This window comes from Heptranchias perlo, chromosome 39 (assembly GCF_035084215.1).
Source record: "Heptranchias perlo isolate sHepPer1 chromosome 39, sHepPer1.hap1, whole genome shotgun sequence".
Taxonomy (NCBI): Eukaryota; Metazoa; Chordata; class Chondrichthyes; order Hexanchiformes; family Hexanchidae; genus Heptranchias; species Heptranchias perlo.
Window position 1 is genome coordinate 4,538,437 of NC_090363.1, and position 23,712 is coordinate 4,562,148.

General features: G+C 44.9%; 2 protein-coding genes across 5 annotated transcripts in view; both read right to left on the reverse strand.

Moving 5' to 3' along the window:
• Window positions 1-1,513: 1,513 nt before the first annotated feature.
• On the reverse strand, window positions 1,514-14,869 carry LOC137304881 (zinc-binding protein A33-like). The gene is made up of 6 exons (XM_067973675.1): window positions 14,434-14,869; window positions 9,413-9,508; window positions 7,952-8,185; window positions 7,057-7,085; window positions 6,830-6,963; window positions 1,514-4,108 (listed from the first exon to the last, which is right to left on the reverse strand). The coding sequence occupies exons 1-6, from the start codon at window positions 14,794-14,796 to the stop codon at window positions 3,510-3,512; spliced, it is 1,455 nt and encodes a 484-aa protein (XP_067829776.1). The 5' UTR covers window positions 14,797-14,869; the 3' UTR covers window positions 1,514-3,509.
• A 3,136-nt stretch (window positions 14,870-18,005) lies between these two features.
• LOC137305119 (guanylate-binding protein 1-like) overlaps window positions 18,006-23,712 on the reverse strand; it is a 29,862-nt gene continuing 24,155 nt past the window's right edge. For all 4 annotated transcript variants that reach the window (XM_067973905.1, XM_067973906.1, XM_067973908.1 and 1 more), the window contains one exon: window positions 18,006-21,993. In XM_067973905.1, coding sequence (XP_067830006.1) covers window positions 21,596-21,993 — 398 coding nt within the window. In that variant the 3' untranslated portion in view covers window positions 18,006-21,595. The remainder of the gene's footprint in view (window positions 21,994-23,712) is intronic.

The window sequence follows — 23,712 nt, forward strand, 5'->3', positions numbered from 1 at the left end:
ACAAAATATTTGCCACGAAGCTTAATCAGTTGTTTAAAAAGGGAGAAAAGGATAGACCTTGTAATTACAGGCCAGTCAGTCTAACCTCGGTGATGGGCAAATTATTGGAATCACTTCTGAGAGACAATATAAACCATCTTTTAGAAAGGCACGGATTAGTCAAGGATAATCAACATTGATTTGTTAAGGAATGGTCGTGTCTGACTAGATTGAATTTTTTGAGGCGGTAACAAGAAGGGTCAATGAGGGTAACATGTTTAATGTAGTGTACATGGATTTTAGCAAGGCTTTTGACATGGTCCCACATGGCAGACTGGTCAAAACAATAAAAGCCCATGGGATCCAAGGGAAAGTGGCTAGTTGGATCCAAAATTGCCTCAGTGGCAGGAAGCAAAGGGTAATGGTTGATGAGTGTTTTTAATTGGGGTTCCACAAGGCTCAGTATTTGGTCTCTTGCTTTTTGTGGTATATATAAATGATTTGGACTTGAATGTGAGGGGCTTGATCAAGAAGTTTGAAGATGATACAAAAATTGGCTGTGTGGTTGATAGTGAGGAGGAAAGATGTAGACTGCAGGAAGATATCAATGGACTGGTCAGGTGGGCATAAAAGTGGCAAATGGAATTCAATCCGGTGAAGTGTGAGGTAATGCATTTGGGGAGGGCAAACAAGACAAGGGAATACACAATAAATGGGAGGATACTGAAAGGTGTAGAGAAAGTGAGGGACCTTGGAGTGCATGTCCACAGATCCCTGAAGGTGGCAGGACAGGTAGATAAGGTGGTTAAGAAGGCATATGGAATACTTTCCTTTATTAGCTGAGGCAAAGAATATAAGAGCAGGGAGGTTATGCTGGAACTGTATAAAACACTGGTTAGGCCACAATTTGAGTACTGAGTACAGTCTGGTCACTACATTACAGGAAAGATGTGATTGCACTAGAGAGGGTACAGAGATTATGAGGATGTTGCCAGGGCTGGAGAATTTTAATTATGATAAAAGATTGGATAGGCTCGGGCTGTTTTCTTTGGAACAAAGGAGGGTGAGGAGAGATTTAATTGAGGTATATAAAATTATGATGGGACTAGATGGAGTGTACAGGGAGGACCTATTTCCCTTTGCAGAGGGGTCAGTGACCAGGGGGGCATAGATTTAAAGTATTTGGTAGAAGGATTAGAGGGGAGCTAAGGAGAATTTTTTTCACCCAGAGGGTGAAAGGGTGGTAGAGGCAGAAACCCTCAACTCATTTAAAAAGTACCTGGATGTGTACTTGAAGTGCTGTAACCTACAGGGCTACGGACCAAGAGCTGGAAAGTGGGATTAAACTGGATAGCTCTTTTTCGGCCGGCACAGACACGATAGCCTGATTGGCCTCCTTCTGTGCTGTAACTTTCTATGATTCTATGAATCAGTTAACTCTGAGGATACAGAAATATCTTAATACGTTTGCAGACTGAATTGCAACCCGTGGTTGACATTGAGAAGCGATTGAAACAGACATTACGTCTCTTCTGGTGTTTTCCTTTATTTCATGTGGATAACAGTAAAAGACACAATAAGCACTCAGCTTCCCAATGACAGGATAACAGTTACTTTCACTCATTCATTATTTGCCAACTCCTTTATTTCACCCTTCTGAACCGATTGAAGGATTGTCTATAGTTTGTGCAAAATGGTAAGAAAACTCGTGCCTATATTTAAGGTACAAGAAAGAACTGATAAATATTTTTCTTCAAAAACATTGACTAAAGATATTTTTTCCTCTAATTAGGACTTTGTAGTCTCTACTGGGGTCAATTTTAACCTAACCCGCCCGTCGGGAAACTGATGGGATTTAGAGTCTTACTCTGGTTCTACACTGCTCGATGTTACTCGCTACTGAAGTCAAAGGAGATCAATATTGGGCAGGGTGTAAAATCAACGTTGCACCCAATCCCCTGGGTTTCCCGTCTGGCGAGTTAGGTTAAAATTACCCCCTACATTTCTCGATTGCTTGTGACTTTTCATTGTTGCCGTTTCCAGATTAGGAGCAAGGGGGCACTCTAATGGGAAAGTTCAATAGCGGAGACCTGCAGGCGACTGATGGTTTCTGCTTGGCTATAATCTCAATCGGTGAGTCAGATTCTGCGCAGCCTCAGTCTGCACTGACACGGACTGTGGGCAAATCTTCCTTTTGTCCCATTTTAGGATCGTATTCAGGTCAGTTGGAGACGTTGCACGTTATCAATATCTCACATTGGAATGACGGACAAGGAAGAAGCTCTTTAAATGTGTCGAACCTGCACAGTGGTGATATTCACCTGGCAGCATAGAAAGTTAACGCTGGTGAGAGCCACACACTACAATGCATAATACATAACTTTCAAAAGGGAATTGCATAAATACTTGAGGGGAAAAATTTGCAGGGCTATGGAGAAAGAGCAGGGTGGAGTGGGACTAATTGGATAGCTCTTTCAATGGGCCGATTGGCCTTCTGTGCTGTATCATTCTATGATAGCCAATAACTGCCAAGTATTAACATAACCCAGATAGAGCTATGTTAACCATCCCCACTATTTTACACAATATTCTTAAAAACATTCTTTTATAGAACAGTAATATTGAAAAAAATATTGATTTTTGCATTGAATTCTTTTGCCCAAAAGCATACAGTGGTAAGAACCTTTGCTCGGATATTTGCAGAAAGGCAAAATGGAAATTTAGAAGAGGTGGAATGTAATCAATACTAAAATTACCAAACAGTGCCCATAGCTGGCCCTTTGCCCAGTTTATTTCTATGCATTTTATGAATAGTGCACCCCATATTTCACATGAAGATCAAAAAAAATAATAATCCTGGAATAAAAACATTAAATGCTGGAAACACTCAGCAGGTCAGGTAGCATCTGTGGAGAGAGAATCAGAGTTAATGTTTCAGGTCAATGGCCTTTCACCAGAACTGGAAGATGTGAGAGATGAACAGCATTTAAGCAAATGCAGAGCCTGGGAAAAGGGGGGCAGGAAAAGAACAAAAAGGAAGAAGTCTGTGATAGGGTGGAGGGCAGAAGAGATCAAAAGGGATGATGGTGCATGGCAAAAGGAGTTGATAACGGGGCAAGTATAGAAACAAAAGATGGGTGCAGAGGAAGTGTAAATGGTTCCAGCAGAATAGCAGAGGGGGAGGGAAGCATGAAAAATCTGGCAGAGAGGAGTAGGTTCCCGTGGCCCGGGAATGTGGCGGCAGAAAGGTGGGAAGACCCCAGGGGTGCGGACTACCCCGTCGGCCGCGTCCCGATAGGAGATCTCCACCTCAAGCACCAGCCCACACCTCCTCCACTCCCAGCGGCTCTGGTGCTGCCATCCTCCATTACTAGTGCCTGCTGTCCAAGAGAAATTGGGAGCGGTGGTTAAGGCCTAAAGTTGTTAAACTCAATGTTTAATGGCTGTAAAGTGCCAAACGTTAACTCTGTTTCTCTCTCCATAGATACTGCCTGACCTGCTGAGTGTTTCCAGCATTTTCTGCTTTGAGTTCAGATTTCCAGCATCGGCGGTGTTTTCCTTTTGATAAAATCCTGTTCTTCCTGAATTGTTACCTTCAGAGAACAGATTTTCAGCGGTTCTGCATTTTTACCTCCGTCATTGTGACCTGGACTGAAGTAAGGATACAGCTTCTCATGGAATCTATCAGTGAAAGTGAAGATATGGGACATGTTATCTGAGTTATAAAAGGACACCTTCCCTCCTTCATAGTCCAGGCAGACTCTAATCTTTCTTGGTTTCTCTCTCAGATCTAAGTGTTTCCAAGTCTTGGTAGCAGCTCTGTACTGATTTCCAACTCTCAGTGCTACTAACCAGAATCCATTATCTGGATTCAGGTCACTGACCCCTTTCCTGTTGATGGACTCTCGGGCCAGACCCACATCCCACTCAGTCTTTTTCCCCACCGTCACCTCCCAGTAGTGTTTCCCTGATGTGAATCCCTCGCACCCCAGGACACAGAGACAAGGATCGAATCTTTCCGGGCAGTTGAAGAGCTGCCGTTGCCTTTTCATGGTGTGACTCACGCTGGTGAGTTCCTCGGATAGGAGAAGGTAAGGGTGAGCTGTACAAGGATCCAAGGTCACAGGAGCTGGGAAATAGATTAAACAGAATGAATGTAAACAATCCATCGTCACTTCCTGTGGCAACTTGGCTAAATTATTGAAAAAATGAGTAGTAATATGAACAGCGATGTGATGGGTCAGAAAGGCAATGTTACCATCACCTTCAGTTACATTGGATTCACTGACCTGTGATTAGCTTGTGATTCCCCGACATTGTTTCAGTGGCAGCTTTATATTTTTTAAGGTGTGCAAAGATAGGCCTGAAAGGATTAGTGGTAAATCAATTCACATATTTAAATTCAACGGGTACGGCGGTATAGTGGTTATGTTACTGGACAAGTAATCCAGAGGCCTGGACTAATAATCCAGTTCAAGTCCCTCCGTGACAGTTTTGAGAATTTGAATCAGTTTGAAAAAGCTGGTATCAGTACAAGTGACCATGAAGCTGTCGGATTGTCGTAAAAAACCCAATTGGTTCATTTGGAAGGAAACCTGCCGTCCTTACCCGGTCTGGCCTATATGTGACTCCAGTCCCACACCAATGTGGTTGACACTAAACTTCCCTTTGAAGTGGGCTGGCAAGCCCTACAGTTGTATCAAAAGTAAGGGCAACTAGGGATGGGCGATAAATGAGGCATTGCCAGCGATGCCCACATCCTGAGAGTGAATTTTTTTTTTTAATTGGGTAGAATTATCATTATTCATTAATGATAGTTGTCCTTTTGACCCTTCCCGCCACCTGTGATGACCAAATGTTTGACATATTGGATGAAAAGTATAATATTTAAACTTTTTAATCTACTGTACTTCATGCTAATGCAAAGGTGCAAATATGAATAAGGAGTTGTGAGGGAGAGGGATATCAGGGCATTTCCATTTTTTGGGGGGGGGGGGGTGGGGGCATAACCAATGTTAAAAGATTTTGGAGGGAATAGGCCCTTTCACCCACCCCTCCCCTGTGGTTTGGCCTCTGATCTGATCTATGGACAGGGTGCATGCTGGAATTCACTTATTCACTGAAACATAGACCACTGAGTGACATCAAGCACCCTCCCACAAACTATCGATTTTACATTGAATTCTTTTCCCCAAAAGCATACAAGAGGTAAGAATTTTTCTAGTCGCCACCTGCATCTTAAATGCATTCACGAAGAACTTATCTATTAAATATTTCAGATGAATGCATTGAGTTCATACTTTATCCTACAGGCTAATTTCAGGATCACTGAAATTAAACATCTTCAGGGGAAATTTCCTTCGGTTACCGTGTGTGTTAATGACACAGAAAACTTAGGGGAAAGAAGAACCAGAGGGAGACGAGGAGATTTTTTTTTTATACAGCGAGTTGTTATGATCTGTAATTCACTGCCTGAAAGGGCGGTGGAAGCAGATTCAATAGTAACTTTCTAAAGGGAATTGGATAAATGCTTGAAATAGAAATTTTGCAGGGCTATGGGCAGAAAGCAGGCAAATGGGACTAATTGGACAACTCTTTCAAAGAGCTGGCAGAGTCACAATGGGCCAAATGACCTCCTTTTGTGCTGTATGATTCTATGATTTGTCCAGAAATATTCCTGCTATAATTACAATATTGCTGGTAAACTGGAGGAAATCTCCTGCTGCCTTAATGAATCTGGTCCAAGGGGACATTATTTATTAATTTTATAAGAATGAAGTTTAAAATAGATAATGTAGACTGCGACAAGCTATTTCTCCTTGTCCAGAACAGTAGAACCAGGGGACACGGCCTGCGCTTGAAGGGGAGTAAATTCAAAACTAATCTGCGGATTATTTCAGTGAGCGAGTGGTCAATCTACAAAACAGGCTCCATAGGGAGACAGCGGAAGCAGTTAGTAGTGATTCATTCAAATGCAAATTTGATAGATTTCTTTTAGAAAATAACATTTTGGGATACAGTATATGAGTAATTTGAGACATGACATATGGCTAGCGTAATATGCTTGGGAGGAAAGAGGTGACTTTGGATCTATGGTTCCCAAAGCTCTCCCCCACTGGGGGTTTTTGTCACCTCATGTCTGGGTCTGTTGTAGACTAACTGATAGAGATTGATTGCTATGATTAGTCAACAACTCCATTATCATTGTATCATGTGTCGACCAAGATGGTAGAGGGCGAACTAGATGGACCTTAGTCTTTTTTTGTCTAGCAATTCCAGTGATCCGAAATGGAAGCTATCCTCAAGAAAACCCTAAAATGAGTGTTGTCCATATTAGTGGCCAAAATTCATGTTCATATGACATTCCTCTGGCTATTGTTTTAATTTATTATAAACGGTTAACACCTCCACTAAAAAAAAGGGGAACGTCATAAAACAATTTAACCATTTACCTGCTGTGGCCAACAAGCATTTCTAGAATCATAGAATCATACAGCACAAAAGGAGACCATTCGGCCCATCGTGCCTGTGCCGGCTCTTTGAAAGGGCTATCAATTAGTCCCACTCCCCTGCTCTTTCCCCTTAGCCCTGCAAATCTTTCCTTTTTAAGAATACATCCAATTCCCTTTTGAAAGTTACTAATGAATCTGCTTCTACCGCCCTTTCAGGCAGTGCATTCCAGATCACAGCTTAATCTAGGCTGATCTATTCTTCCAGGGAACTTAAAGATACACAATCACAGTTAGACTTTCAGAAGAGAACTGGTGAATTGAGCAATCGGAATATTCTCTCCTGCTCCTGAAGTCCAATGGACGATGATGGGAAGCTAACATGGATCCGTGTCACCCACCTGTGTTAATCACCGTCAGCATCTTCTTCCAGACTGTGTACTGGAGTGATCCAATGCACTTCCCTACATTGACCACAGGATAAGCCTTTGCTGGGGCTGGGGCTCGGGCTGGGGCTGGGATGGTTCCTTTAGCTCTGTATTAAGAGATCAGTGGTGAATTAGACCAGTTTTTTGTTCGAATTGTGAACGAATTAAAAAGAGAAAAAGATTCAACGTAAGAGTTTAACCTGTACTTTTTCTCAGTTTCTGGAAATTTCTGGAAGAAAAAGGAAAACACAGTAATTACTCTCCTTGCTTTTCAGAACAGTATCAAACAAAATTAAATTGATCTAGAGTAGATTTCAGATATTCAGACCAATATTTTCTGATTTTAGACAGCAAAACCACCCCTTTATCCCGAGAGTGTGAATTTCTTGTGATTCAATACTACTGAAAAAGATTATGTTATTTTATAATACAGCTCACTGATTCACAATCCAGCATAAAATATCCAGAAGTAAAAATGCATTGTAATTCCTTTTTACTTTGATATTCCCTGTAAAATAACCTATTTAAGATGGACAGTGTGTGTTTCATATTTCCATGAAAATAGTAATAGAGCTTTTCTTATTTATTATCTCCACTTCCCTCCCTCCCCTGAAGGCATTGATTCCTCACTGGGATACAGTTACATGGGCAGTAGGAACCCTCTCATACCTGAGCCTCGTGGTCATTCATCATGTGTGAGCTTAGAGAATGAACATCAGCTGGCTATTCAACTGTGAGGGTGTCACAATCATAGTGCGACCAATCCTGGTGTGCGCACATGGAGACTTGTAGCAATCCCTGCTAGACTGAAGAACCTCTGAAATAGTGCCATAGGATCTTTTACGTCCACCTGAGAGAGCAGACGGGGCCTCTGACAGTGCAGCTCTCCCTCAGTACTGCACTGGGAGTGTTGGCCTGGATTATGTGCTCAAGTCTCTGGAGTTGGGACTTGAACCCACGACCTTCTGACCCACAGGCAAGAACGCTACACTGAGTCAAAGCTGCCACATGTCAGGTTCTGTTGTATGCAATAATTCAAGGGATACCCAGCAAGAATTGGAAAAATGCAGGAAAGAAAACCATTGAAGTAGCTACCATTAAAAATATGATATTGTCCTGTTCACTCAGCTCTTGCTGAATTTCCTGAATGGTGGCTGAAAGTGATGAGATTTCCTCAGTTATCTTCTTGATTTTCCCTTTCATCGTCTGAATCTTTTTCTTCTTTTCTTGTTTCAGTTTTTGCAAAGCACTCTTCTCTTCCTTGCGAAGAAACTGGTGAAGTTTCTCAAATTTTTCCTTAATTTGCTTCTCTGCCTTATTAGTTTGCTCCTGTGGGGGGAGAAACATTAAAGTGGCAAGATTAATAATTTGTAAGGTTCTAAGAGAATTGTCACGTGTATTTCGAGCCCCGATTCTTTATGCATGTATGTACGTTTGAGGATAACTTCCCTAAATTCAGAGTAAATTATGAGAACAGAAAATAAAGGTACATTCATACTGCATCTTTAGCATCGCTGTCAAGCTGATTCTAAATCTGAAGCTGCAGAATGATCTAGAATCAGAACATGACCTAACTCCAGAGAGACGTGCAGTGAGACTCCTAGAAAGGGACTAATCCCAAGTCATTAGGTTTGACTTTGCGATAAACGTATCTCCAGTGGAGCCTCAAACCAGGGTTTATAAGTTCCCAGTAAGGGAGGCGATCTCTTTTTAAACCTAACTGCAGTTCATTTAAAGAACGAAAGAACTTGTATTTATATAGCGGCCTTTCACGACCTCAGGATATCCCAAAGCGCTTTACAGCCAATGAAGTACTTTTTAGTGTAGTCACTGTTGCAATATTGGAAACGCTGCAGCCAATTCAGGCCACAGCCAGGTCACACAAACAGTAATGAGATAATGAGCAGGTAATCTGTTTTACTGATGTTGGTTGAGGGATAAATATTGGCCAGGACACTGGGGAGAACTCCCCCGCTCTTCTTCGAAATAGTGCTGTGGGATCTTTTACATCCATCTGAGAGGTTTAGACAGGGCCTCGGTTTAACGTCTCATCCAAAAGACATCACCTCCGACAGTGCAGCACTCCCTCAGTACTGCATTGGAGTTTCAGCCTGGATTTTGTGCTCTGGAGTGGAACTTGAATCCATGACCTTCTAACTGAGAGATGAGAGTGCTACCCACTGAGCCATGGTAAATGTATAGAGAGTGCAGACTCTGCCCTGTACTCTCTCATCAATTTAACTCTTAAGTGCTGAGAAAGGCGGTCTCCGCGTACTTGAACCACACATGCACCAAGCAGCTGCTTCCTCTGTGGAGCCCATGATGCAGCTATTGCCTCTGACCAGCAGCCGCAGGATAAATGCAGAATTAGTTACCTCAAAGGGGAGTTGAAGCAAACTGATAACTGAGCTGCTTTTGCGTTTAAAACAAAAGAAAAATGTACTTCTAAATGAACAGCTTGGACTAAGTTTGGTTATGCTAAGGTTTGGCTTTGTTAAAGGGGCTTGGATATTTTAGTGAGATTAAAGAATATTAAATAAATTATATTAAAGTTACCTCAATGCAGGCTAATGTCCTCTCACAGTTACTTTTTGAGGTATTGCATTCCTTGTTCTTGCTCTGGAGGGGTTTCAATAAAGTCTGCAGTAGTTCCTGAAGAGAATGTGACATGTCCGTTACTTATTGGGCATTTGTGGTCAACTATCATGTCATTCATCAATTGAATGTAACTTTGAAAATTGCTGTTAGCAATACGAATACACCAGGCTTAACACCTTCATATGATATTCATCTGTTTGCTGTTTTAACAAAGGTGTTGATGTGTTTAGGTTAATCCAGCTGTTAAAACAGCAGACAGAGGAATCAAAAGCAAAATACTGAGGATGCTGGAAATCTGAAATAAAAACAGAAAATGCTGGAAATACTCAGCGAGTCAGGGCAGCTTCTGTGGAGAAAGAGAGTTAACGTTTTAGGTCAATGACCTTTCATCAGAACTGGAAGAAGTTGCAGATTAAACGTTTTTTAAGCAAGTACAGAGCCAGGGAAAGGAGGTGGCGGGGGGAGGAGGAAGGGGAGGGAAGAACAAAAGGGAAGGTTTCTGAGAGGTTAGAGGGCAGGAATGATTAAATGACAAAAGGGATGATGGTGCAAGACAAAAGGGGGTGGTAATGGGACAAGTAAAGAAACAAAAGATTCGTCTAGAGGAGCTCTAAATGGCAACATCAGAACCATTACCAGCACCTGCTGTCCAAAAAAATGGGCAAATGTAAGGGATCTTACAACACCAGGTTATAGTCCAACAGCTTTATTTAAAATCACAAGCTTTCGGAGGCTTCCTCCTTCGTCAGGTGAGGAAGGAGGAAGCCTCCGAAAGCTTGTGATTTTAAATAAAGCTGTGGGACTATAACCTGGTGTTGTAAGACCCGTTACATTTGTCCACCCCAGTCCATCACCGGCATCTCCACATCAAAAAAATGGGAGCAGTGGTTATGATCTGAAGTTATTAAAATCAGTGTTGAGTCCAGAAGATTGTAAAGAGCCTAATCGAAAGATGAGGTGCTATAAGAACATAAGAAATAGGAGCAGGAGTAGGCCATACGGCCCCTCGAGCCTGCTCCGCCATTTAATAAGATCATGGCTGTTCTTCGACCTCAACTCCACTTTCCCACCCAATCCCCCATATCCCTTGATTTCCTTAGTGTCCAACAATCTATCGATCTCAGTCTTGAATGTACTCAATGAGCATCCACAGCCCTCGGGTAGAGAATTCCAAAGATTCACAACCCTCTGAGTGAAGAAATTCCTCCTCATTTCAGTTCTAAATTGCTGGTGCTGTTCCTCGAATTTCCGTTGCGCTTCCAATGAAGGGGTCAGAGCGGCAGTGGGACGGGGAATTAAAATGGCAAGCGACCGGCGGGTCAGGGTCACACTTGCGGACTCAGCGTAAGTGTTCAGCAAAGCGATCACCCAATCTGCGTTTGGTCTCCCCAATATAGAGGAGACCGCATTGTGAGCAGCGAGTACAATATACTATTCTACAGGGATACTAGAGGAATGTCGTGAGTGTGTTGGGTGTTTGTACTCCAAGTTCACAAGCAGCCATTATAATTGTCGCCACTCTCTCTGGAGCAGATTTGCACTGTTTGCTACGTGAAAGTCATCTTGTCGGCATAATGGGAAGTTGGTCTTTGGTTGCTATTTATTTAGAAAATGACCCTTGCTACAAATAAACTACTCGGGAAATCTAATACAAAGAGATCAGAGGACATCTCCAGGACGATAACACCATAATTGACCACAATGACGGAATACTGATTTAGTTTTGTTACGCTTCTTTCAGTTTGATTGGACCTTGGGTTAGATTGTTTTATGAGATCGATAGATTTTTGGACTCGAAGGGAATCAAGGGATATGGGGATCGGGTGGGAAAGTGGATTTGAGGTCGAAGATCAGCCATGATCTTATCGAACGGCGGAACAGGCTCGAGGGGCTGTATGGCCTACTCCTGCTCCTATTTCTTATATTCTTATGTTTATTAGTGGTGCCCTCCTAAGGGTGGAAACTTGTGGTCCAGTGACACTGGGGTTCCTAGTGCCACCTCTGTTGGTCCCATTAAAATATTCCCAATTGTATTCTGGATGTCACCAATACAGAGCAATCAGAGGAAATCTTCTCCCTGCTTTTCACACTGAAGAGCTTCCGTTTGTTTTCATGCGGGTTCCGGAACCTACTCTCAGGTTGTGCTCAGGTACATACATTGAGATTTTCTCTTGTCGTGTCGAAGAAATTGTGAACAGGAATTTCCTGTTGCATTTCCCGCTGAGCTTTGGTTTACATTTCACCCAATAAAGCACCTTGGAACGTTTTACTATGTTAATGGCGCTATATAAAAATGCAAGTTGTGTAAAGGATCTGCAAACGGTCCAGATTTACTTTCCTGGTGCTGACCAATGGGGATGTTGTCATCTCAGTTATTTAATAGGAATAAATTAAAACCTCGAAGCAGGAGCTTAATGCCACACAGTGTAATATAATAATTGTAAACAATTTTACAACACCAAGTTATAGTCCAGCAATTTTATTTTAAATTCACAAGCTTTCGGAGGCTACCTCCTTCCTCAGGTGAACGATGTGGAAAGGAGGTAACCTGAGGAAGGAGGTAGCCTCCGAAAGCTTGTGAATTTAAAATAAAATTGCTGGACTATAACTTGGTGTTGTAAAATTGTTTACAATTGTCAACCCCAGTCCATCACCGGCATCTCCACATCATGTAATATAATAGTTTTCTATTATTATCATGGACTGTATTCTAATAAATGTAATCACCGAGTACATCCTGAAATGGTTTACCGTAGGGAAGTTAGGGCTCCTTGCTTATGCTGTAAGAGGTTTAATTCAGCACACACTGGGCTGGTCAGTGCCTGGCACTGGTTTGCCCAAAATGTTGGCCTCCCCCTCGGGCTCACCTCACCAACGGGCTGCAGTGCCCTCTACTGACGGAATACAGGTACTACAGGGGCCAAGTGTCTCAGAACAGAAAGAACTTGCATTTATATAGTGCCTTTCACGACCTCAGGATGTCCCAAAGTGCTTTACAGCCAATGAATTCCTTTTGTAGTGCAGTCACTGTTGTAATGTAGGAAACACGGCAGCCAATTTGCCCGCAGCAAGATCTCACAACAGCAATGAGATAATGTACAGATAATCTGTCTTACTGATGTTGGTTGAGAGATAAATATTGGCCAGAACATCACTGCTCTTCTTCCAAACAGTGCCATGGGATCTTTTACGTCCACCTGAGGGCAGACGGGGCCTCGGTTTAACATCTCATCCGTAAGACTCAAGGTCAGGTCACCAATGGGCTGCAGCATCTTCTGCTGGTGGGATACGGGTACTATGTGAGCCAGTTGTCTCCGAACGTAACAATAAAAGGCATTCAGCCCGTCCTGCCCACCCTTCCTCAAACAATTTATAATTTCTCTCGGCCCCTCCGAAGGCAACTGAGTGTGATTCCAGAGCATTGAGGTAAAGACACTGCGGTGGAGGTGCTACAATGGCCATATGACACTATATATAGCAAGGGGAATGTAAGGCAGAGTTCCTGCTCCTGGCTGCTGCCTCTGTTGGTTTATGAGACTGATTGGTGAGAGGACAGGATCGGGCTGGGCTCTGCTACGCTCCCCGCCTTGTAGTCCAGTAGGCTACCAGCCTTGTCAAGACCCACATCTTTGGCTATTTGAGGGAGTACTAGAGAGGTCCTGTCGACCTCTGGCTCAGCAGGAGACTGATGCCTTCAGAAGAGGGGAGAAAGCTTTGGGGGCAATTTTACTCTCCCTTGCCGGGCGGGAAACCCACGGGATCAAGTGGAACGCCGGTTTTACACCCCGCAAAATATTACTCTCCGTCAGGCGAGGAGTAAAATCAGTGTTGTACTCGATCCCACGGGTTTCCCGACGGACGGGTTAGCTTAAAATTGCCCCCTTTTTTAAAGTCTGGATCGCGTTCACCACCCTCTGTCTTCTCACTCACCTCTGTGAGTGTTGCTTCAATACCTCTGGCCCTCAAGAGGATCCTAATGACCTGAACTGGACTAAAAAACCACATGGTACAAATATCTACAGACGGAAATATGGGCCTCAATTTTAAAATCAAATTGCGGGTGCGTTGGGGGCTGCGAAAGTGGCGAAAATACCAAGCGGGTTCGGAACCAACCCGCCGACTTCCGAGTTCCCCACAGACGCGCCTGTGTGCGTGCGCACTTCACAAATTCGGACGTCCCACCAGGCTGATAGTTAAAGAACCAAATGTACTTCATTGAGGTACTTAAGGTACTTTATTTCTGACGTAGTAGATAGTTGAAACGATTTTAAACTTACCTGGGCAGCTTTCCCACGGCTTCTGATTCACACCTGGTGAAACCAGGGCCGGATCAGGCAAAAATAAATGAAATAAAAAACCATTGCACAAAGTTAAAAAAGCAAAATAAACCTAGCTTTCCACCCTGCTCCGATGTCTCCCTCTCCGATGTCCCTCTCAGCCCCCCGCTGTCTCCCTCTCAATGTCCCTCTCCCTCTCCCCTCCCACCCGTGTCCCTCTCCCCCCGACTTCAGATCAGACGTGGCAACCCGCTGAATTTAAGAATATTACTAAGCGGAGGAAAAGAAACTAACAAGGATTCCCCTAGTAACGGCGAGTGAAGAGGGGAGAGCCCAGCGCCGAATCCCCGGCGTATAGAAGACCTCTTCCCCCCCGATCTCCCCCTCTCCCCCCCCAACCAATCTTCCCCTCTCCCCCCCCCCCCCCCCCCGGCGCCTCGGCGTTGCAGTTCCAGTCGGCCTGTCAATCGGACTGGTTGCCGGGCGCGAGACCCAGAAACAACTTTAAACACCATCAATCACATCGCGATCGCGTCGGAAAAGCTAAGTTGTTTTTATTCGGGTTCGCCAGGCGCACCATCCTCACCCACCCACCCACCCCGCTGCCAACCCGCCACCATTCCAAGATTGAGCCCATGCGGTCAGTTGCCAGATGTGTCAGGGTTAGCTCCCATCCCCCCCCCCCCCCCCCCCCCCACTTACCTTAAACTCTTCGGCAGCTTCTCCAACCGGAACCATCTGGTGGTTTTTATGCCTTTTTGAACTCTGGCAAACGACGCAGAGCAGCTGCTTGTCGGTCAAGCAGTAAAGTTTCAGCGCCTCCTGGTGCTCCTGGCATTGCTGCTGAGAGCTGCCTTCGGCCCCGCTCGCCCGTCCATCCAGGGACCGCGCTGGCCCCCCGGGGAGAGCGCAGCTCGGTGGTTTCAGGGTCCCGGGCAGAGATTGCTTCTCTCCTCTCTTCCCGCGCCGGGTCGTACAAGACCGGCCGAATCTGTGAGCAGAGGCCGGTGAGACGGGACCTTTACACAGTTTGTGACAGGCAGCACAGGATAGTTCTGTATCCATCTGTGAGGCCGAATCTCCTGCCGCTACCCAACACCTAATCCGGGTAAAATAACACTGAGCACAAATGAAACTCACTCCCTGTTCGGGATATCGTAAACATTTTCAGTTTCAATTCCCAGCTGCACGAATAGAATAGGTGCAGGAAACGCCCATATAAGGGGTGGAGTGATGTGACTCGCAGAAACACACAGGCGAATCAAACCTTGAAAGAGTACCAAATATATAAGATAATGCATGGTTTATTATAATCTGGTATTGATATATGATTCAAATAATATGATGCATAAATCTACGATATGTTATGATATATGATACCAGGGCTTAGAGGGTTAAATTAGGAGGACAGGTTGCATAAACTCGGCTTGTGTTCCCTTGAGTTTAGAAGATCGAGGGGGTGATCCGATCGAGGCGTTTAAAATAATAAAAAGATTGGAGGGTAGATGGAGAGAAACTATTTCCTCTGATGGGGGGAAATCAACAATGAGGGGACACGATCTTAAAATGAGAGCTAGGCCATTCAAGAGTGAAATCAGGAAGCACTTTTTCCACACAAAGGGTAGTAGAAATCTAGAATTCTCTCCCCCCAAAAGGCTGACTGAGATCACTAGATTTTTGTTGGATGAGGATATCAAGGGATATGGAGCAAAGGCGGGGAGATGGAGTTGATGTGCAGATCTGGCACGGTCTAATTGAAAGGCGGAGCAGGCCCTTGGGGCTGAATGGCCTTCTCCTGTTCCTAATATAATTGAAAATAATCCCTAAACATACAATCCCTCCCACAGATGTATGAATTAGAGAATTTCCTGAAATCTCCACTATACCCTTCAATCACTAGATTTACACTAGTCGTCAGGAAAATGCTGAAATCCATTATAAGTGGTAATAGGGCACTTAGAAAATCATAATATGATTAGGCAGAGTCAACATGGTTTTATGAAAAGGAAATCGTGTTTGACAAATTTATTCGTTTTTTGAGGCTGTAACTAGCAGGGTAGATAAAGGGGAACCAGTGGATGTTGTATATTTGGATTTTCAAAAGACATTTGATAAGGTGCCACATTAAAGGTTGTTACACAAGGTAAGGGCTCATGGGGTTGGAGGTAATATATTAGCATGGATAGAGGATTGGTTAACGGACAGAAAACAGAGAGTAGGGATAAACGGGTCATTTTCGGGTTGGCAGGCTGTAACTAGTGGGGTGCTGCAAGGGTCGGTGCTGGGGCCTCAGCTATTTACAATCTATATTAATGACTTAGATGAAGGGACCGAGTGTAATGTATCCAAGTTTGCTGATGTTAAAAGCTAGGTGGGAATGTAAACTGTGAGGAGGACACAAAGAGTCTGCAAAGGGGTTTAGACAGATTAAGTGAGTAGACAAGAAGGTGGCAGATAGAGTATAATGTGGGGAAATGTGAGGTTATTCAATTTGGTTGGAAGGATAGAAAAACAGAATATTTTTTAAAATGGTGAGAAACAATTAAATGTTGGTGTTCAGAAAGATTTGGGTGTGCTCGTACAAGAAACACATAAAGTTAGCATGCAGGTACAGCATGCAATTAGGAAAGCAAATGGCATGTTGGCCTTTATTGCAAAGGGGTTGGAGTACAAGAGTAATGAAGTCCTACTACAGTTGTAGAAGGCTTTAGTGAGACCTCACCTGGAGTACTGTGTACAGTTTTGGTCTCCTTATCTAAGGAAGGATATACTTGCCTTGGAGGCGGTGCAATGGAGGTTTAATTCCTGGGATGAGAGGGTTATCCTACGAGGAGAGGTTGAATAGAATGGGCCTATTCTCTCTGGAGTTTAGAAGAATGAGAGGTGATCTCATTGAAACATACAAGATTCTGAGGGGGCTTGACAGGGTAGATGCTGGGAGATTGTTTCCCCTGTCTAGAGAGTCAAGAACAAGGGGCATAGTCGCAGGATAAGGGGTTGACCATTCAAGACTGAGATAAGGAGGAATTTCTTCCTGCAGAGGTTTGTGAATCTTTGGAATTCTCTACCTGAGGGCTGTGGATGCTGAGTCATTGAATATATTCAAGGCTGAGATCGATAGATTTTTGGACTCTAGGGGATTCAAGGGATATGGGGATCGGGCAGGAAAGTAGAGATAAGGTCAAAGATCAGCCATGATCTGATTGAATGGCGGAGCAGGCTCGAGGGGCCGTATGGCCTACTCCTGCTCCTATTTCTTATGTTCTTATTTGTAAACAAGCATCTGTGGAGTCTGAAGAAGGATCCAAATCTGAAAGTTTAACTTGTCTTTTCTCTCACAGATGCCACTTGGCCTGTTGAGTATTTCCAGAATTTGCTGTTTCTGTTTCAGATTTCCAACATTTGCGGTTCTTTTTTTAATGTCTTGCTATTTGAAAACTGCATTTGGCCCGAGGGGAGGGGAGGGAGGTCTACAGCAGAAATGACTGTAAAGCCAATGTTGTGGCGACTTTCATTCACAGTATGGCTCAAAAATCACCTTGAAGAACCTACACTTGGAGAAACAGATCTCACCTGTCCGTCAGCAAGTCACTGTCAGCATTCGCCATTCTCCTGGATCACCCAAAAACCAAATCCCAGGATCTCGCCGCTCCTCACCCAGCCAGTCCTGAACCAAAGTCGACCTCCGACCATATCACCTGACGCCATCCCATCAGGTCGCACTTACCGCTGAAGCCTCCCGTTTAGGCCCACGAGATAGAGAGGTGAGTGTGCTCACTCCAGCCAATCTCACCAACACCCATACAGCAGACAGGCCCGGGTACTGTGCCCTCAGACCCCACCCCACCAGTGCTCAGCTTGCCCGCCAGGCTCCTGCACGATGACCACACTGATTCAGCACAAACCACACTTAGGTTTTAAAACAGGAAGGGCTCAGTTTGTAACCTTCCCCCCACCATCCCCCCACTCACTCTGACAGGCAGACTCACTGGGACAAGTTTAACCAAATCCGCCCATCGGGAAACTGACGGGATCAGGTACAACACTGGTTTTACACCCCGTCCGATTTTACTCTCCATTGAAGTCAACGGAGAGCGATATTGAGCGGGATGCAAAACCGGCATTCCGTCCGATCCCGCAGGATTCCTGCCTGGAGAGTTAGGTTAAAATTACCCCCAAGCAACTGGACTGCTAAGTGGGAAATATGATCAGATAGGAGAAGGCACGCTGGGGGTAATTTTAAAATGTAAGAAATAAAACATACAAATAACCTCTTGAGTTTTATGTCATTTTTAATGTTTTATTTCATAGCCCTAACTGAGCTCAGGATGTAGGAATCAAGATTAAATAGTTCCATTGCAGTTCAGTGCAGCACAACAATTCCAGCTGCCCCACCTCTGGACTCTGTAATTTATATAGAGCATGACAAGGCCACCAAGGTAAAGGGCATCCAGTGAAACCACAGAAGGGTTAAACTACGATAAATTTAGATTCATAGAAAATCTGCAGTTAAAATTTCACACAATTTAAGGAAAACTACACACATTGACAAGACAGCCTCTCACTACAATTAATAGCCAAGCATGCACACTTTAAAAGGAATCTATGGGCTGTTGATTCCTGCATGATGCCGAGATGTTTTGAGGTACAGTCCTCACCGTTTATACTGCCCACACGTATCCCGGACAGCTGCCTATATTGGGCATAATCATTCACCATTGCCATAGGGGTTATTACAAAGGCGCTGCTTATAACGTATTAAGTGCGCCGACTATTTCAAGCTGTGCAGTAAGTTCTTTGCACCTCATTAATCCCGAGGGAGTGCTGTGCTGTCCAAAGTGCTGTCTTTCGGATGAGGCGTTAAACCGAGGCCCTGTCTGCCCTCTCAGGTGGATGTAGAAGATCCCATGGCCACTATTTCAAAGAAGGGCAGGGGAGTTCTCCCCAGTGTCCTGGCCAATTTTTATCCCTCAACCAACATCACTAAAATAAAACAGATTATCTGATCATTATCTCATCGCTCTTTGTGGGATCTTGCTGTGCGCAAATTGGCTGCCACATTTCCTACATTACAATAGTGACTACGCTTCAAAAAAAATGAACTTAATTAGCTGTAAAGCACTTTGGGACGTCCTGAGGTCGTGAAAGGCGCTATAGAAATGCAAGTCTTTTTCCTTTGCCATTACCGATTTAAAAAGCTCTGCTGTATTCAGTCAAATTCGGGTCTTCAAGCAGCTACAATCAGCTGTTTGCACCGCTTTAATGTGAGATTGGCTTAGTCATAAGATTCTTCACATTGGTATTGATTCGGATGCAACTGCTAACAATTACGAGAGGCAGTTGCTAAGGGCAGACTTCAAGCGTTCTGCATCAAGCCTGTTTTTTTTAAAAAGATATGTTGGTTAGGTTCAAGACATGCTGTGTCATTCCCACAATGTGGGATGTGGCAGACGGAGTGTAGGGGAATGAGTAAGTGTACTCACTTTGGCTGACCTACATTGCAGCGCCTCCTGCACTGTATGCAGGTGGGCGATATGTTGGTGGTGCAGGTGACCTCCTCTGCCACCTTGAGCCAGGCCTTCTTGGTGGCAGAGGCAGGCCGCTTCCTCCCGCCCGCCGGGGGGGAAGATCTCTGTCCTCCCCCTCCTCCTCACCCCATCCAATAGGAGCTGGAGTGACGCATCATTAAACCTGGGAGCAGCCTTCCCCCTGGGCTGCTCCGTGCTGTAATTTTTCCTATTTCTTGCAGCATCTGTCAGTGGAGGACTGCCCCTTTAAATAGAGCTCCTCCAGCTGACAGACCTTACTGCGCATGCGCAGTCCACCTGCCACACAGCTTATCAGTGGGGAACCCGGAAGAACAGGTAAGTGGATCCAATCAGCCAGTGATTGCGTGCGGAGCCCACTGATTTCACCGGGCGCGTTACCCACGCGCCCAATCTACTCCCCGCCGCGAACCCGCCGTCCTGGTAATATCGGGCCCATGGTGTACAAAGTATGGAAATCATGATGAACCTTTATAAAACACTGGTTCAGCCACAACTGGAGTATTGTGTCCAGTTCTGGAACAGTTTAGGAAAGATGTGAAGGCCTTAGAGAGGGTGCAGAAGAGATTTACTAGAATGATTCCAGGGATGAGGGACTTTAGTTACGTGGATAGACTGGAGAAGCTGGGATTGTTCTCCTTGGAACAGGGACGGTTGAGAGGAGATTTGTTAGAGGTGTTCAAAATCATGAAGGGTCTAGACAGAGTAAATAGAGAGAAACTGTTCCCATTGGTGGAAGGGTCAATAACCTGAGGACATAGATTTAAGGTGATTAGCAAAAGAACCAAAGGTGACATGAGGAAAAACTTTTTTACACAGCGAGTGGTTAGGATCTGGAACGCACTGCCAGAGGGGGTGATGGAGGCAGATTCAATCATGGCCTTCAAAAGGGAGCTGGGTAAGTACTTGAAAGGAAAAAAATTGCAGGGCTACGGGGATAGGGTGGGGGAGTGGGACTAGCTGGATTGCTCTTGCTTAGAGCCGGCGTGGACTCGATGGGCCAAATGGCCTCCTTCCATGCTGTAACCTTTCTATGATTCTATGATTCACAACCTATTTGGTTTTACCGCCCATCGTGTATAATGGGCAAATCACAGTAACACCAATACACCCGCTTTAAGTGGTGGGGACTGTATCTGTATACTTATCTGTTGCCCCCTTTAATGCACTTAAAAATTCCTGGCTAGAGGCTGAATTGGAGGAGACACTTTGAGCACCACTTCCAATGCACTGCATGCACTTAACGGTGTAATCAGAGCAGAATTTTACAATAGCAAAGGAGGAGCAGAGCCTGTGCAAAAAATGGCCGTTCGCAGGTTGCACTAGCCAAATGTTCAAGTATAAAACAGAACAAGGGCTGACCGAGAGACACCAACAAGTATACAGAGTCCTCCCTTTATAACGCACAAGATTCTGAGGCCAGTCAACATGCTATTTTCCCGACTAGTCTCAACCTTGGAGCTCACAGAGACACCAGGGCTAAGTCTGCCATTAATAAGTAACCTAGAGGTTAGTGCATTTGGTGATGCTAGTGGATGGATGTTGACATGTTCATATGACATTTCTCGGTCCCCTATTTTTACAGTAAAAGCCACTGAGAATGAATGAGTCAAATGCCTGATCAGCACATGGTTTATCGGGGTAGATTTTAGTCTTCACTGGCTGGGCGGTGATCTGGAGGGGGTCGGCGGGGGGCGGGCGGGTGGGGGGAAGAGTGGGAATCGCACACCCCTTTATAGAACCCACCTGATCGTCATTCCATTGAAATCAGTGGAAAGGAAAGTGGTGGAAGAGGTGGAGTCTCATGGGCGGCTGATCCGATATCGCAAAAGTTAAAACGACCCCCCCCCCCTCCACGTTGAGCATTCAGCTGCCATTAACCGGCCACATTGATTTCCCGGCCGCAGACGGTCATTTGAACTAAAAGAAAAATTTAATCCTGCCGCAGCGAGAAGGCATTGCACATCATTCTATTTCCTTACAAAGAAATCTTTCAGGATTTCACATCGGGGTTTTACACACTGAGGCAGTTATTCTCGTTTTTTGCTCACAAGAGCAGCTGTTGATACGTTGGGGGTAAATTTTAGTCTTCACTCCCCCTGGGTGGTAATCTGATGAGACAGGTTGCCCGCCCACTATAGAACCCGCCTGATTTTCATCCCATTGGTTTCAACAGAATAAAATCTGGGGGCGCGACTGGTTCCCTCCCCCCCACCCCCCCTTGATTACTATCCAGGCAGCGAAGACTAAAATCTACCCCAATAAATCATGTAGCAGAACTGTACATATTCTGACACGCGGTGTTATGTGCGTGAGGATTATCTCCTGGTGAGCAGTTTCAGGTTTTTATGTGATATATAAGCATCAAGCCCTGTAGCTAGTACTTCTTGAACTACTTGAGCGACCGTTTCCCAGATGTGTGACGTGTTAGCTGACTGCTGTTGCTGCTTTAGTGACTCGATCTGTCCCTCCATCGTCTGAGCTTTCAGGTCAAACTTCTTCTCCATTAATTCCTTCTGTTCTTTCAATTTGCTGTCCAGCGCCATCTTCTGCTCTCTCTGCAAGTTCTCTTTTTCTTCCTCCATCTTAAGCTTCAGATGTTTGACACTTTCTTCATAAAACATTTTATCGTTGTTCCTCATCTTATCTATGGCCATCACTTTCTCTTCCTGAGCCTGTGCCTCTTGTTCGGCTTCGGCAGCTCTCTGCTGCTCAGCTTCAAAAGTAGAAAAAAAAGGCGTCAGAAATTACATTCACACACACACAGCACACACACACACACACGCACGCGTGCACACACACACACACAAAGTGCACTCACACACACCACATACACACACACACTGCACACACACACACACAGTGCACACACACACACACGCACGCGTGCACACACACACCACATACACACACACACACACACAGTGCACACACACACACACACACACACACACAAAGTGCACTCACACACACCACATACAAGTGCGCACATTGCTTCATAGATAATTTCAAAATTCTCTAAATTTACTGGCACATATTAATTTTGATGCACCATCTTTTTTTATTAATAATACCTTCTTTCTAAGGGCACGATCATAGATGTTCTGGTGACATTGAGCAATTGTGCGTGTATCCTGTTGTGTCCAGCTTATTAGCTTGAACAAACAGTATACACACTCACATGCTCAACTGTTGCTGATTTTTAATCTTGTTCTTATCAGGATAAGGCGCGTGTGCTGAGCAAGTGAGACACTTTTCCACTTTAGGAACTCAGTGTCCTCAACGCACACTTCCCGTTTAATACAAGTGCACGGTAAAGCTCTCTGCACTTTTGCCAGCTTGGCTCAGTGCATTATTAACTTGGAGTCATGAGGTTGTGGGTTCTTTTTTTTTTATTCGTTCATGGGATGTGGGCGTCGCTGGTGAGGCTGGCATTTATTGCCCATCCCTAATTGCCCTTGAGAAGGTGGTGGTGAGCCTCCTTCTTGAACCGCTGCAGTCCGTGTGGTGAAGGTTCTCCCACAGTGCTGTTAGGAAGGGAGTTCCAGGATTTTGACCCAGCGATGATGAAGGAACGGTGATATATTTCCAAGTCGGGATGGTGTGTGACTTGGAGGGGAACGTGCAGGTGGTGTTGTTCCTATGTGCCTGCTGCTCTTGTCCTTCTAGATGGTAGAGGTCGCGGGTTTGGGAGGTGCTGTTGAAGAAGCCTTGGCGAGTTACTGCAGTGCATCCTGTGGATGGTACACACTGCAGCCACTGTGCGCCGATGGTGAAGGGAGTAAATGTTTAGGGTGGTGGATGGGGTGCCAATCAAGCGGGCTGCTTTGTCCTGGATGGTGTCGAGCTTCGAGTGTTGTTGGAGCTGCACTCATCCAGGCAAGTGAAGAGTATTCCATCACACTCCTGTCTTGTGCCTTGTAGATGGTGGAAAGGCTTTGGGGAGTCAGGAGGTGAATCACTCGCCGCAGAATACCCAGCCTCTGACCTGCTCTTGTAGTCACAGTATTTATATGGCTTGTCCAGTTAAGTTTCTGGTCAATGGTGACCCCCAGGATGTTGATGGTGGGGGATTCGGCGATGGTAATGCCGTTGAATGTCAAGGGGAGGTGGTTAGACTCTCTCTTGTTGGAGATGGTCATTGCCTGGCACTTGTCTGGTGCGAATGTTACTTGCCACTTATGAGCCCAAGCCTGGATGTTGTCCAGGTCTTGCTGCAGGCGGGCTTGGACTGCTTCATTATTTGAGGGGTTGTGAATGGAACTGAACACTGTGCAATCATCAGCGAACATCCCCATTTCTGACTTTATGATGGTCATTGATGAAGCAGCTGAAGATGGCTGGGCCTAGGACACGGCCCTGAGGAACTCCTGCAGCAACGGCCTGGGGCTGAGATGATTGTCCTCCAACAACCACTACCATCTTTCTTTGTGCT

What these genes read in the sequence shown, in the direction of transcription:
- LOC137304881 (XM_067973675.1), bottom strand. Translation starts at nt 14,796, where the DNA reads ATGGATACAGAACTATCCTGTGCTGCCTGTCACAAACTGTGTAAAGGT. An exon ending in GAAACTGAGAAAAAGTACAG is followed by an intron (nt 6,964 to 7,056) that starts GTTAAACTCTTA and finishes CTCTTAATACAG; the next exon opens with AGCTAAAGGAACCATCCCAG. An exon ending in GCTGACGGTGATTAACACAG is followed by an intron (nt 4,109 to 6,829) that starts GTGGGTGACACG and finishes TCTATTTCCCAG; the next exon opens with CTCCTGTGACCTTGGATCCT.